Raw genomic sequence first — 16,079 nt, 5'->3', positions numbered from 1 at the left:
TAAAGAGGAAGAAAGGTCTGAATTTAAGAGTGCTAAAATAGAAGTTCTATTTTAATTTTTGGCATTTTATCACTTGGAAGTTTATTCTTTCCTTCTTTATATATTTCGATGCCTTAATCTTTTTTGCTTTGTAAAATGTGTTTTAAGGATTGTATACTATACTCTAATCTCTTACCCACCCCCCAGTATCACAAACGTTTTTCCTATGGGGAAAACAATCCTATTCCCTTCCTGCCTTCTGATTCTATTTGCCTTCGAAGCAAAAAGAATATGCCTAAGTGAGGCCCGGAGGTCATCAACCTCTGCCTTTGTGCCAGGACATGCAAACTACCTAAGCCAATTACTAACCGGTTTTTTAAAAAACCTCCAATCAGAGAGAACCCACGACTTCTTTTTGTGAACTGTAGCACTACGCAACTGCACACTATAAATGTCTTTCCCTATCTATGTGTACCCTTATCTCACTGTTCTATTTTTTTCCTCATTTGTGTTAACCCTTTCTTATATTTTTTTAAACTTCTAGGTCTTCTCAGAAGTGGTAGGAGACAAACGTTCCTTTGTAAACGGCCAAGATGGTAAGGTGAGTCGTGGTCCCTGGGAACTCTGGTGCTCTTGTCCCCAGCTAAGTGGGACGGACAGTGGGGTGAGAGCGTTCCTCATTTTAGAAGGTATTTATTTGGCTGCTGCTACGCAAACACTCTCAATCCTTTTTAACTCCATGAGACTGATGCTTCTGAGTCTGTTTTCAAACAGGACACTAGAGGGCTCCCAGGGGTTAAAAATAAGTGGCAAATTACTTGAATGAAAACTGCCTCTGTGCGGCATTTGCTTTTTCTGAATTTAAAATTAAAGTTTATTTTTTAAGCTAGTTAGAAAAAAAACCCTCATCTGTCTCAAGATCAGGTTATAAGCAGCAAGTTTACAAGTGACTGGTTTGTTTTTTGTTTTTTGTTTTTTGCTTTGCAATCAGTAGTTTTCAAGGGAGCTTTTAAAGCCGAGCTGAAATATTTGAAATGTGGAATACTCTTGACCATGAAATATGTTCTACTTACATGCCTCAGCCTCTAAAAGTTCTTTGCATTAGAGTGAGGGATTACATTGTTCCTGGAGCCAAGCACGGGGCCAGCTGTGTAAGTAAGGTTGCTTACGGTTTCTTCTTCTTCTTTTTAATAATATGAAAAAAATAGAACTAGAGATCCTTTTATTTTCTTTCAGCTGACTTTGGTGGGAAGAAAAGGAATAAAAAGTAGTTGAATTCATGTATTGCGTTTCTCTCTGAGTGTGTGACAATAAATTTAAGTGCTTTCAAGATATATGGGCATATGGCTTTATATTATAACTATTAATGTAAGAACATGGAACATGTTATGAAGAAAAAATTGTACCATTAAAGAGAAAATATTTTTGAATTTGAATGTTAATTAGTTCACTAATTAGTGCAGGAATTAAAAAATAAATATGGGATAGCAATAGAGTTTTTAAAAACATCTATTACTTGTTTTACATTATTTCTGAATTTCAAAAAGGAAAAGCCTGGGTTTCTCAAATTTTAATGTTTTTCCTTCAGAATCAAATTAAATGACAAGTTATAAAATATTCTTGTATTTTTGTGTCTTGTTCCAATTTAAACTGAATATCAAATCTATACATCTCTCTTGTTTCTGTTTTTCAAACTTCATTAAAAAAAATATAGTGGTGATACTTATGGAAGGAAAGGGTTACTTTTTTCTTTTATTCTTGTAGAGGAACTGAACTAGTTTGAGATTGTGACTCAGTTAACTCTGTTTCCATTCATTTCCAGAAACAAGCTGTACTTCTCTTTGGGGAAGCTGACAGGAGTTTAAAAGGTTTGTTGTGGCGAGGGTCACAAACGTTCCCAACTCCATCACCAACCCTTTACTTCCATCTCTACCCGCTGGAGACCACTTAAGACACCTAAGCGGAGGCGACAGCTGATTTCAGGAAACCATGCATCATGTCAGCAAGAGCCAACTGCAGACTTTAAACTCCAATCAACATGTGGATGCGGCAGAGAAATGACCCGTCCAGACAAGCCAGGACAACTCATAAACTGGTTCGTCTGCACCCTGTGCGTCCCGCGGGTGCGTAAACTTTGGAGCAGCCGGCGTCCAAGGACCCGGAGGAACCTCCTGCTGGGCACTGCCTGCGCCATCTACCTGGGCTTCCTGGTGAGCCAGGTGGGGCGCGCCTCCCTCCGGCACAGACGGGCAGCAGAAAAGGGGCCACACCAGAGCCGCGACACCGCCGAGGCACCCTTCCCTGAGATACCCTTAGATGGGACCCTGGCCCCTCCGGAGTCCCAGGGCAATGGCACCACCCTGCTGCCCAATGTGGTGTACATTACCCTACGCTCCAAGCGCAGCAAGCCCGCCAACATACGCGGCACAGTGAAACCAAAGCGCAGGAAGAAGTATGCAGTGGCATTTCCAGCCGCAGGACGGGAGGCTTTGGTCAGACCATCCCTTCAGCCGCAGGAAGGTGCAAGGGCAGCTGATGTCGAAGCGCCCGCGTACATCCAGGGAGAAAACCTAGCGAAGGTCGGGGAACGACCCTGGAGGTTGATAAAAGGTCCGGGAGTGCGAGGTGGGGGCTCAGATTTCCAGCTGCCCAAGGCCAGGGAGAGCAACATCAGGATCTACAGCGAGAGCGCCCCCTCGTGGCTGAGCAAAGAAGACATCCGCAGAATGCGCCTGTTGGCGGATGGCGCAGTGGCGGGCCTCCAGCCAGTGTCCCCAAAGAGCCGAGCGCGCTTGTTGGTGCTGGAGGGGAACACCGCTGGCTCTGTGCCTGGCTGCGGTCCTCGTCCCTGTGGGCTGGTCAAGCAGCCTTTGGACATGAGTGAGGTGTTTGCCTTCCACCTGGACAGGATCCTGGGGCTCAACAGGACCCTGCCTTCTGTGAGCAGGAAATCAGAGTTCATCCAAGGTAACAAACAGCTTCACAAGCTTTGTTATTTGCAGCTGTTGGGGATTGGGGTTGATTTTCTCTTTTCCCTCACTCTTTTTTTGTAAATGATTTTCTCCACCCACGTTTCACATTTGGACAGCAGCAGCAGTGTGTCTTTCCATATGCTTGGCATTCTTTATTTTCCCAGCTTTGGGAGGATGTGAGAGTTCCACGGAAACGCTGTACTCGACTGCATGCAAGAGTAAGCCCACACTGTATAATCTTTGCTCTTCTTTTTCCTTACTGCACTTCCCAGCGGCTTATTAAATCTAATTAAAGCCAATGGCAATTTGCATGATGAGGAGAGGAAGCCAAGGTAGAGGCAAAGATCTTGCTGACAGGCGTATTATTAGATAAGTTACTATGAAAGTAAGTAAAATTTCATTCGTTAGTTTTTTAAAATAAGAAGGAAGTAGGTTATCTTTCGTCAGCAGATGGAATCTTTTTAAAAGTCCCAGAGCCAGACTATGTTAGAGTCAACCCCTTGATTTTTCACAGTGGATTTAATCCCTTTATTTACCGAAGAAAAATGAGGCAAAAATGGGTGATTTATTCAGTATATGTGCTAACCACCTATGTGGTTTTTTCAAGCCAGTGATTATTGTTTATTGAGTCTGATATCCAAGATTCTCTTCAGGTGACAAACATTTTGGCAGGTTCTAGGGTATGTGGCCAGTCATTTCTGTTGCAGGCAAAAGGGGTTGGTCTGTGGCCATGCTCTTGCCATATAGAGGCTATTCTCTGAATCTTGAGTATCTTACAAGGTTTGAATACAAAGTAGGGTGGGTCAATGGCTGTACTGAAAAGCAGAACAATCCCAAAAGGACTCCAAAGAGGTTATAAACTCAAGGAATATTCCCTTGTTTCCTGTCACGGTAAAATTTAGTATTTTAGTGAGAGTCCCATGGACTCTAGATTGGAATGGATTGAAACTCTTGAGACTGGCTAATAACTAACTGGATTCTCAATGGCTTTAGGATTATAATTTAATCTTAGAATGGGTACTTCTTGAAATAGCAGTGATTTGCTAAGGCAGATATGATATCCCTTGCTTATCTCGGTTCATATCTAAGTGCTTCAGGTTTACGAGTACGTTTCAGTGTCTCACCTTCTCAAAGTAGCCCACCATGATTATGTTTCGAACCCAGGCCCAGCAAAATCAGAACGTAAGCTCTCAACCACTGGGCTTAGGTGACCGTATTACTTACTGTTCAAACTGGAACACCCTGGAGTAAAAGAAGATGTTGGTGGGCATGAGATAACAGGCATATACTGAGGCTGTTCTGGGCATAGGGTCACCTTTATTCTGATATGTTGCCCTTCATTTTCATCTCATAAAGGCTCCTGAGAAGAGAAGGTGAACTTGAATAGATTCTGAGGCCTGGCACTCTGATTTGCCCTTTGATCTTCCTTGGGATGCTCCTGGATGGAAGTTAAGAGAATAGAGCAGTGGGTAGGAGCCTGGGCCTTGGAGCTGAACTGCTTGGGGTTTAAATCTACCAGCCATGTGACCTGGGAATGTTACAGTATCTCTGGATGCCTCCGTTTCCTCAACCGTAAATGACAGTAATACCTACCTTTTGAGGTATTTGTTAGCTAATATGTGGAAAACACATGGAACCAGTGCTTGTCACACAGTAAACCTTTGATAAATGTGGGCTACTTCTGCTACTACACTAAGCACATAAGGTACCAAGTTAATTGAGTTGCTCACATAGCCTCCAAGCCTCACATATTATTTCTTTATGTAACAGAACTGGTACGACAACCCACAGGTCTCTTGACTGCTTAAACTTTTTGATACCTGGATTCCTCTTACATATTTAATTCTGTGCTCTGAATATGTAGCATTTTTAAGAATGCTAAGAGGGTGGTTGCTTTCAGTTTGAAGGAAGGGTGTATAATCCCAATATAGCCTCATGTTCCTCTTTCCTTTCAGAAGTAAATAGTAATGGAAAGAAACAAAGTTGTACTGATATGAGTTTTGATGTGACGAATTAAATACTTAAGATTATATCTCACACAGTACCAGATCTTTCTTTGCTTTCTTTGATACCTTCTCTGATTTAGTTATAAAATCAAGTCAATTTCCTGAAGAGTCTATGAAATAATCTAAGTATAGTTATGAGCACTACACAGTATAATTCTGCTTATATAGACTATTATACTGATGTAAGGTACATAAATAGATCTGTTCTGGTCATGGTAGGAGATAATCTTAGGTTCTTAGTATCTTTTTCCATCTACCAATTTCTAGTCTTTCTGATTTGTGTCTTTCTTCCCCTGATTTTCACAGAAGTGTATTTTTCTTTTAGAGTCCTCTTTTTTTTTTTTTGTCCAAGCTTTGCTTTATTTTCACCTCCCTGTCTACCTAAAGAGGTGATAGATCTTACCTACTTACCCAGCACTTATTTCTGGCTCATTCTGTGTCATTGCTTTGTATTATAATTGCTTGGTCAATAATCTGTTCCTTTTTAGTAGTCTCTAGGTTTGTGAAGGCAGATATATTCTCTGTCTTTTTTATCATTGCATTTCTAGGTCCTTGTGGAGAGTCTGGCACATAGTAGGTGCTCGGTAAATACTTTTGGATAATACAGGAATGAATTCTTGGCCTGTTTCACTGACTGTAAAGAGTAGATCTATATTTGCCTCCAGCTTCCAATACTCAGGACAAGTGCTACTGATTTTAGTCCTAAGTCCAGGCCGAGATTTCTCTTCGAGGATCTTATAAAGAGCACATTGTAGAAGTAATGAAAAAGGTCCTTGGCAGCCTCTGTACAACGTGAAAAAAAAAGGTTTGTAGAGCTTTTTCTTGTGAGGCCCAACAATGTGATCTGCTGACCTCACCATAATGTGTTTTGATAATGAGTTTTCTGTAGGAAGAACAATAGGATTTAGTTTAAGTATATATTTCTCTGATGATCTGGCTTGGTTAGGAGTAGATCTTTTAATATCTGGGAGAGTGGGTAGCCAGCAAATCCTATAAGTTACCTTCCCGAAATGATGTTTCTGTTCTCTGACTTTTGATTAATGTTTGTGAAAATAAATTCATGCTTAGCACCAAGAACATAGCTAGTCTGTATTTTGAGTCAAATATAAGTATTTGGCTTATCTTAGTTAATCTTTCCAAGAAATCTATGCAGTAGACTTTTTTTTTTTACCTCAATATTGAGATGAAGAAAAAGCAATAGGAGGACAGCTCAAGGTCATACAATGAGTTAGTTGTCCAGAAAGAATTCAGACCCTTGTCTTCTAACTTCAAGTCTTTCCTCTTTTCATCAATCTTCTCTCAACAAATCTTTTCTTTCTCCATCACCATAACCTATTAGTATATATAGTTATTTAATACAACTAGAAATAGATGACTTACACACTGATGCTCAGATACAGGCTATGGGAACCTCTTTTTTTCTCAAGGAGACAACAACCTTAACCACAGCAAGAGTAATATAGATGAATTCCAGGCAAATCTCTTTGAATACAAAAATATGCATGTGAAATGAGTAGACTTACTGGCTCTGTACTGTATACAAGACCATTTTCTGACAGGTGTTAGCCCAAAGTTAACCTAGCAAATGAGAAGGATGTACTTGGAGAAGGGCAAGGTTGTAATTAGATGGGGAGTACCTGCAGTGTACCATACTACAAAATCCAGCAATCACCCCTGGAGCAGAGTCTCACCCTGCATGTCTCTGTGTGGGAAACGCAAAAGTGAATTGAAATGTAGCATCAAAAGGCCTTTTTATAAAAAGTCCATATTTGCATTAATGAAGTCTTCTTCATTTGTGAATTTATAAAGAATCTAGTGTTCTTTATCACACAGTGCCTATATTGCATTTGATGTCTTTTGTCTATCACTTAATACTTCTACACAGAAGGTAGTATTGATACTTTACATATGGGAATCCTGAGGCTCAGTGAGGTTATGAAATTTGCCCAAGGATGCCTAGCTAGTGAGCAGTGGAACTGGAATTCGTACCTAATTCTGATACTAAAGCCTCCTCATGTTGATTTACTTCTTACATACCACCTCTCAAATAGAACTTGGTATAATTATGAGGTAGTGACAAAAACGGACAGACTTTAGCATGGTGATTTCTGACTCACCATCATATCAACATTTCTATTTAATTTCTTTTTTCCATCTAACAATTTAACATTGATAGTTTTACTCAAGGAGCGTATTGACATACCACTCAAAGTATTACTACAAGGTTTAGTTTTGGGTTTTTGTTTTTAATACAAGCCAATGCTTACCAGATTTTCTTGTCTTAACAAAAACAATCCTGTGCATGCTAATATAGCTGAACATATTAGTGTGTTTTCTGCCAAACTATCCTTGCAAAAGTCATGAATCATTACGAAGATCATCAGACACTGTGTGGTGCTGATAACATTTAGATAATTGTTTTAGCAAAATATTTAAAAATGTTTGTCTAAAACAGGACAAAGCAGACTGTGTCCATGTAAAAGTAAAGAGCATAAGAAAAGCCAGCGCCCCTCTGTGACCTTCGACTTAGCAGCTTTGCCAAAGCTGTCCCCAGCAGTCTGCACAGTAGTGTGGCTGAATCCCAGTGGACACCACTCTTCGTAGCATTTAAGCATTGTACTATTTTTCATGCCCAGCATGGAAGGTGCATTTTGTATGTTTTTTTTTTAGGATGCTGCTTTATTGTCACAGAGCTGTCATATTGAACAAAGGTAGCTTACTTCCAGGAATTCTATGTGTCAAGGCTGCTTAGATGACAAACTGTAGGCACGCTGCCAGCTTCCCTTTAAACTCATTGTAGATCCCAAGTTGCTCACTGTTTTCCAACTTGTATTGCCTCATTTCATTATAAGGTAGGAGAAATGTATTGTGTGTTTTCCACTCTTTCTTGAAGTTTATGCAAGCAGCACTGTGAGTCGTGGGTAATACTGCAGTTGCCAGTGCAGAGCTGTTCTTTTCCTGTTGATTTGGGCTCAGGTGAGGAGGACGAAGGTGTTTTGTAGGGAGCTATGAGAATAACCCAGGTTGACTTGGAAACACACCGATTTTAAAATCCTAGAAATCTTGGACGTTTGTGCAAACTTTCTTAAAATAGTTATTTTTAAAAATCTGGATTGAAAGCCCCTTGTATTCTTTATCAGAAAAGCCCTAAGGGTATTTCTTTAGCAATCAAACTGAGCTGATCAGCTTAAGGCTCTCATTCATCAGGGAACAAAAGTTTACTGAGCATCCGCTCCTAGCAGTGCTCCGCTCCAGTGTGTCCACTTGTTTGCTCATGACATACCTTCTTGGACAAAGTTGGGGAACAGGGTAACCATCTCTGCTGTGCCTCTGGAACTTGTCTCCTGGTCTCACACATGGCTGGGATAGAAAGAACAATGAATAGCTGAAACAGGGCTCTGAACATAAAATATGCATGGGCCTCAGCTCCGTGTAATCTATTCCCTTCTATAGTATCATGTTTACTTTCATTTTCTTTTAAGAAATAATTATTCAGCACCCGCTATGTGCCAGTCACTCTTCTAGTCATTGAGGCTACATCAGTGAACAAAATAATCAAGAACCCCTGGCCCTGTGGTGCCGACACCGTGGGCCGTGAGAGAGTTCAGTGGTTTGGAGGAAATCTTATTGCCACTGGTTTCAGGATTCACAGCGCCAGCCTGAGCTTGCGGTCATGACCTTTTCATCAGAACTGACTCTGTTCCTGACTCTGTTTCATCTGTTCCTGTCTCTGTCTCTAAGGACAGCAGAGGTGCGGGAGGACTAGACAGCTCAGCTCCAACCTCAGTTAATGGGTAAATATTGACATTTCAGTCGAATTCAATTGTAATCAATAGTATTAACTTTCTGTGTGAGAGGCACTGCTCTAAAGTGGGGAAGAAGCCGTATAGTCTTTAATTCAAATAGCTCTGTAGTTAAGAGCATGGCCAGGTATACGAGTTTGCCGTCACAAAACACCACAGACTATGTAGCTTAAGCAGAGAAATTTATTTTTTCATACCTCTGGTGGCTAGAAATCCAAGATCAAGGTGTCATTATATCTGGTTTCTTCAGAGACCTCTCTCAGGGATGTGTGCACACAGTGGAAAGGCCATCTGAGGTCTTTCCTGTGTGCACTGTATGCATACATCTCTGGTATCTCTCTGTGTTCTAATCTCTTCTTATAAGGTCACCAGTCATATTGGGTTTGGGCCTACCATACTGGCTTCATTTTAACTTAATTACCTCGTTAAAGGCCCTATCTACAAATACAATCACATTCTGAGGTACTGGGTTTAGAGCTTCAACATGTGAATTTTGAGGGGACACAATTTAGCCCATAACAACTGGCATATAGACTCCTCGAGTCTGAATCCTGGATCTACGACTTGATAGCTGTGTGACCTGGGACAATTAACTTAATCTCTCTGTTCCTTATTTCTTCTTTGGTATACTGATGACAGTACTTACCTCATAGAGTTGTGAGAATTAAGTGAGTTGATATGTACAAAATACTTATAATGGTGCCTAACACATAGTAATAACACTCAGTAAATGTTACCTTTTATTTTCATCCAGTTTCTGAGCTGATTCAAAATGTGTGTGCTTTTTTTTAGATTTTCTTAGTTTGTTTACCTAGATTGATGTTTACTTGAATTGAGTAAACAGGCACCTAGAATTGTCATTTAAAGACAATGCTTGGAGTGGACAGTGGATAATGTCGTTTGTGGTGTGCTGAGCACGTTCCATTCATTATCTCACTACATTTTACAGTAGCCTCATGCATCAGATAGTTTTGGACACATTTCCTGTGGGGGAAATGAGGCTCAGAGAATAACATATGTCCTCTAAAGGCCCACAGGTCATGTGTAGTGGGGCTGGGATGTAGACATGGGTCGGAAGGACTCTATACCCTTGTTCCTCATCACAGTGTGGACTGTCTCCCGCTGTCCCTTTTCACATTTCCTGTTGGCCTCCCAGTGGTTGTGGCCTGGGGCTTTTCCAGTTCACACACATCCAGATTGTAACCTGCTTTCCCCACTGCCTTTCAGTCTAATTTCTGAATGGAGCCGTGATGCCTTAACTGTTTCCTTTCTCATGATGGTGATTCGGGATCAGGAGGAGAGAGGCAGCGGTATTTATACCACCCCCATTTTCATCATTCCAGTGTCTCATGGACTCACGGAGACATGGGCATGGACTGTTGAGCACGAGTTGAGTAGAATGAGGGTGTGGAAACCTCTGTACATCCCCACCTCTATTTCTCAAGTTTCCCTCTGATCCTTCTCAATGCATTTAGAGTAAGGACAGTGAAATCACTCCTTACTAGGATGTTACACCAGCCAAACTTTTACTCTGGGCCTGTTTCTCAGAACCTAAGGGCTATAGATGAAAATTGGGGGATTCCGAAAATGTATTCATTCATTCATCGATCTCTACTTTTGAATATTTGCTTTTGTTTAGGCGTTATATCAGGAAATAAAGGTCCAAAGGTGATTAATAAATAGTCCCTGTTCTCACAGAGCTCTCAGCTCGGAGGGCAGGAGACAGCCAAGCAAACCTATCATGCCAAAGGGGATGGTGAGGACCTCAGGGGGGATGTTTTTAGGAGGCCCTGCAGGCACAGAGAGGGAGAATTTAGCCCAGAACATGTGTGTAGCGGGGTAGGTAGGGGCTATAAAAACTTCTAGAAGAGATAATGTCAGAACTGGTTCTGAGAAGTCACCGTGGGTGGAGTGAGAGATGGGGTGGGTGTAGAAAGGGTAGAAAAAACAGATGTGCAAAAAACTTGTGAGGACACAGTACGCTTAGGAAACTGCACCTATTTCTGAAAAAAGATCAGGGTTGTGGGGGTTGTGGGTGGGGATGAAGTGAGATCAAGCTATGGAGAGTGGGTGGATTTTATGTCATGTGAGGACATGCAGACTTTATCTCGTAGATAACGGGGAATCACTGAAGGGCTTGAAGGAGAGGAGCGATGTCATGAGCTTTGCACTATCCAAGGTCACTCTGGTCGGGAATTCATGGCTCCATTATCTACATTAATTATCACTGAATTTCTCAGAATTGGGTCACCCTAAGGTAACCAAGGCCTCGTTAGTAAAATGTGATTGTGGAGCCTGGCAAAGTGACCTCATCACCACCTTCTGAAGTCACGTTCGATTGCTGGGTTTTTTTGTTTGTTTGTTTTTTAATGGAATATTGAGACAGGAAGAGTCCAGTCTGGAAGTTTTCATTTACATAGCAGAAGTCTAGGGCAGACCTAGAAAGCAGAAGTTCTGTCTATTAGTCAAAGGCTCAGAAAAAAGGGCACTGTTTTTAAATCGGAACCAATGATTTAGATTGTTTTAAGCAGTTTGTGATGGAGGAAGTCACAAGATTCTCCTTTCTTGCTTCCTCAGCTTCACACTCAGCTAACTCTTCAGGAACTATGGAGATTATTTTAACTCAGCCCAACCTAGAGAAAACAAGCGATGAAGTGAAAAACAGATAAGTAAATATAGTTATTGTTTGTTTGAACGAACATATTCTAAATCACCTGGAAAGCTATTTCTAAAACAAGTCCCTATATCCAGAACTTGACTGGCTGTAAAGAATCTATATGTATAAAATCTAAGAAATCCTGCCTCTCTACCATCTCCCTCTTTTTTAAGTCATAAAATATGAACAAAGTTTTGGCTCTTTTTTAATATTTGACAGTGCTGCATTTTCAGAATTTCACTGGATTGTCGCATAATCCTGCCGGACAGATTTCAAAGGTACTCTTTGTACCACAGGGGACGCTGTGCCCCCGTCAGGGTGGCTGAAGGAGTTGGCTAATGTCCTGTGGAGACCAGTGATGGCATCGGGAATAGAATTAACAATATGACTTCTTTTTCTGCTGCATATTGTTAGCTCCTTTTCAGCAAAGGTTCTTCTCCTTATTAACTGTAGCATTTTACCACACTCTGGGCTATACCATTTCTTCATTTCTTGGCTTCACACTGAGAATTCAGTCTTTTAGTCCTTCACTTGTTCCCCTCAGAACACTCATTAAATTGGCAAACCATTTATTCGATCATCACTACATATGTGCACTTATCAGTTTCTTCTAAACTCTAAACTCTCTCAGGCCTGGGCCTTGGCGGGGGCTGGAATCTTGTAAGGCCTCCGTTTTTGGTATGCCTCACTCTGAATTCTTTATATCTGAAACGGAGGAACTGGCAGGTTCCTTTGAAGACAATCGAAAGACAATTGTAAATACTTTTTTTTTTTTTAAATAAATGAATTAACAATATTTAAAACCTAGAATGGAAGTAAAATTTCACCTACTCCTTCAGATTTCCTCCTCCCTCAATGCTGTTACACAATCTTGCATTTCCATTTTGCCAACCCTCACACTAACTAACTTGTTCACATTCAGCAACTCTATGCCAGGAGACCTTTTCATCTCTTCCACTTCAGTCTAGTACTTTTAATTGCCCAAATTCTAATGTGATAGGTAGGCACTGTAGAAAAATAGAGCAGATAGTACTTAAGGGATCATCAACAGCAAGACTTGCATCAAAATAATATTTGCCTTTAGCATCTAGAAACGTACAGCCTTAAGGTTTTCCTTCAATGCATTGGACAGTTACTATGGAACCAGACAGAATTTGTTCCCTGTAACAAATATGAACCTCACGTTTTGATTGGCTTTTGTTTCCTTTAGTGGGTTTGGTAGAGTTGTTTGTAACGAAGGACTCTGAGCTGGACTGTCACTTTCTTTTTACCTTGTTCACAAGGAGTCTTGGAATGATAGGAAGGATTTTTTATACGAGTACTCAGGACATTTGTACTTATTTTTCTCAGTGACAAATGCAAACAGACATTCATACCTCCTCCCAACATGTTTAGCATCCACCTACAATTCAACAAAACCAGTCAGCCAGTGTTCAAAGTGAAGGGCATTTCATAAATCCAGGCAGAGGGGATTGTGTATAGCATTCATTCTTAGCGAATTTTCACATTTATCTTCTCAAATGAATGTCTTCATTGTGCTTTTGAATAAAGAACAACTTGGGGAAAACATCAGAATTTAGGGAAAATATTCACGTTTTGGAAAAAATAAGCTTTCCTGGCAAGTCGCAGTTTATAGACAGCTGTATCACCTTTAATTCACTTGCACGCCCACATATCTTTTAAACCCTGCTTTCTCACCACTCTGACAGTTAGAATTTTATCTCTTCACTGTTCAGATTTCTCTAGAAAGTATATTACTGCATCATTTTGACAAACCCGAATGCAAAGAGATGAATGCGCCTCATCTCTGAAAAATTTCAGGGTTAAGTTGCTTTAACCAGTTTCCTGTTTTCAGAGGCGATTTTTCTGTCATCCCTTCAGATCTATCAAAGTTCCCTTAATTCTTCTAACAGCCATATCTTACGAAAGGTGGACTCCTCCTCACTGCAGCACTCATAGCTCAGCCTGAGAATTGCTGCTTGCCCTGCCTTCTTCTTGCTCTTTGGATATCCCCCTTTCTAGAGGTACGGATTTCCAGCAGTGCAAAATACTTTGCCAAGAGGACATAGATGGGTATGGAGAAAAACACATAATATTAATTGAAAACCAGTTATTTCTCTCAACTGAAAGTTCTCTTTGGCAGTTGGAGAACATTTTTTAAATAATAGTATAGAAAATGTATCATTCAAAAAATTTGATGATCTAAGGTAGAAAAATGGTAAATGAAATGTAATCTACTCATAGACTAGAATAGGGGTTGAAAACACTACAGTCTGTGAGCCTTTTTTTGTACGGCCTATAAGCCGCAAATGGTTTCTATAATTTTAAATGGTTGAAAAAATCAAGAGAATAATAATATTACTATGACACTTGAAAATTATATGAAACAGGAATGCCAGTATCTATAATAAGGTTTTAGTAAGGCACCGTGAAGGCCATTCGTTGATATATTGTCTTTGACTGTGTTCACGCTACAACAGAGTTGAGCACTTGCATAGCTGAACAGTTGCGATGGAAACCGTATGGCTCTCAAAGCCTAAAATATTTACTATCTGCCCTTAAAGTTTGCTGACCACTGGACTAGATCACGGTTAAGGTGATGGTATTTAAAAACATTTAATTATAAGAAAAATGTTCATGATATAATATATAGTAAATAATTATGATGAATTGATGTCGTATATATAAGATGATCCCAAATAGTTTATTTTCTTTGCATAACTTTTGCTTCTTTCTCCTGATGGAAATGTAAGCTCCATGAAAGGGGAAAAAAAGCATTAATTAATTTAGGTCTAGAACAGTGCTTGGCACATGGTAGATGCTCAATAAACAAATAAAGGGCAGTTGAAGACTGATGAAGTTTGTGATTATCTAATTTATCTGAGTAATCATAGTCATAGCAAAACCTTTCTGGATATGCATATATGTTAGGAACCAGATTGAGAACTTTAAGTGTGTGATCCCATTTGTCCTAACAAAGTCCATTTGGAAGGTGCATTATCACCCTCATTTTACATAAGATGAAAGCAAAAAGAGGTTGCATAACTCATCTAATGTTACAAAGCTAAGAAGTAATGTGACCAGAATTCCAAAGTTCTGTCTATTGGATTCCAGAGTCTGAGCTCTAGCCGTAAGCTATACCCCTTAAATTTCTAAAAACAATTTACATTTTCAGGTGAGAAAGAAAGAGATGGAAAAATACCACAGGTAAATATTCAAATAACAGAACCAGTTACTGGGATATGAGATTATAGATGATTTTTGTTTTCTTAGCTATACATTTTAATGTTTTTCTATATTTCTTAAAATCAATTCTTTTAGTTACTTTTAAAATAAGAAACAATTGTTTCTAAAGGAAAGGAAAAACAGCCCAGAAGGTTGTTAACCATTTCAATTGTTTATGTAGATCGTTTCCTTGTTTCTCTGAGGGTCTTGTGTGAATTGCTGGGGAAACTAAACTGGCCTGTCTGTCTCATGTATTGATTTGTGTTGTTGAAATTCAGTATTAGGTTTCAAGTCCCTTTGAATACTTCCTGGCTCTGAGAATGCAAAGTGCTATCTGTATAACTTTGGTCTAAAGACATTGACGGATAGAGCTTCCTGGTGTTTATCTTTAGAAGTCTGAAGGACCCACGGGTTTGAAAGCCGTGTTGTGTCTTCTTGTATTTGGTTCACTGATCTGTATGTATCTCCCACTCCTTTTACCTGGAATGTATTATTATTATTTTTAAATCGGCATAGTATTTGGAGTATACCCCTTTCGGCCCCAGAAGCCCCAAATCATTTAATAAAGTAAAAGGAAATAAAAAGGAGAGAGTTAATGTTAAAAATAAAGTTCTTTAGTTATGATTCTTGTTTTTTTCCCCTCTGTTTTTCTTTAAATTTATGTCAATAACTTTGGCATGCTTTCCACAATCTAAAGGACTTTCCACATGCCCTGCCCTAAATTGCAAGGCTAAAAGAAGAAAGATTTTTCTTTTGCAGAAAACTGGAATTCAGGTGATTAGAATGATTAAGTGAATGCTATTAAAATTATTGAGGTCACCATAACACAAAATTCAAGAGTGATTAGAGAAGATAACTCTTTCCTGTCTTAAAGACCAGAGATAAGAACTGTACAAGAAGGCAAGGCAAACGATGTAATGAAGATGTCTTTAACAAAAAAGAAAACTGTTATATATTGAGAACCTCTCGGGTTATTTAAAAAGGCTTTTAAAAATTCCTGTGATGTGTCTAGACATTCCAGTCATAATTTCAAAGGCTTCTATTGTCCAGGCCTGTTAAGAATGAGTTAAGTGGGGTTTTTCAGATCTTTGTGACCTAGTGTTTTTTTGTTTTTTTTTTTTTTTTACAAGAGCATCTCTGAAAAGCTTCTCAACATCATCTCTCAGTGACTTTATTTGGCAGAAATGGGGAAATGGGGACTTGATGATGTTATTGGTTTTAGGTTGGAAGTGTCATTCAGTGTAGCCTGTGATAGTCTTCCTTGTTTACGATGCCCTCACTCAGTCTTGTGATTCTTCATGCATATCAGCAATAAAATTTCTAAATTGTCAAGAGTGAGACAAAAACAATTCGAGTGACAGATTTTTGAAAGAAATCATCTATACACATTCAGTTGAAGACATGTCATTTGCTTAAATACACTTTGTGAAGTTATACG

At 39.7% G+C, this 16,079-nt stretch overlaps 1 protein-coding gene across 4 annotated transcripts in view; it reads left to right on the top strand.

The window, feature by feature from the left end:
• Positions 1-424: 424 nt before the first annotated feature.
• The window catches only part of FAM198B (family with sequence similarity 198 member B), a 46,703-nt gene continuing 31,048 nt past the window's right edge, over positions 425-16,079 (top strand). Inside the window, exons 1-3 of one of the 4 annotated variants that reach the window (XM_023530764.1) lie at positions 425-580; positions 974-1,130; positions 1,802-2,946. In XM_023530764.1, coding sequence (XP_023386532.1) covers positions 2,037-2,946 — 910 coding nt within the window. In that variant the 5' untranslated portion in view covers positions 425-580; positions 974-1,130; positions 1,802-2,036. Of the gene's footprint in view, positions 581-973; positions 1,140-1,801; positions 2,947-16,079 lie in introns of all 4 variants that reach the window. The other 3 variants (XM_023530765.1, XM_011360338.2, XM_023530766.1) reach the window with 3 other exon arrangements.

The sequence above is a fragment of the Pteropus vampyrus genome, unplaced genomic scaffold (assembly GCF_000151845.1).
Source record: "Pteropus vampyrus isolate Shadow unplaced genomic scaffold, Pvam_2.0 Scaffold53, whole genome shotgun sequence".
NCBI lineage: Eukaryota > Metazoa > Chordata > Mammalia > Chiroptera > Pteropodidae > Pteropus > Pteropus vampyrus.
Note: the sequence above shows the minus strand (reverse complement) of the source record. Positions and strands in the feature narration are given on the sequence as shown.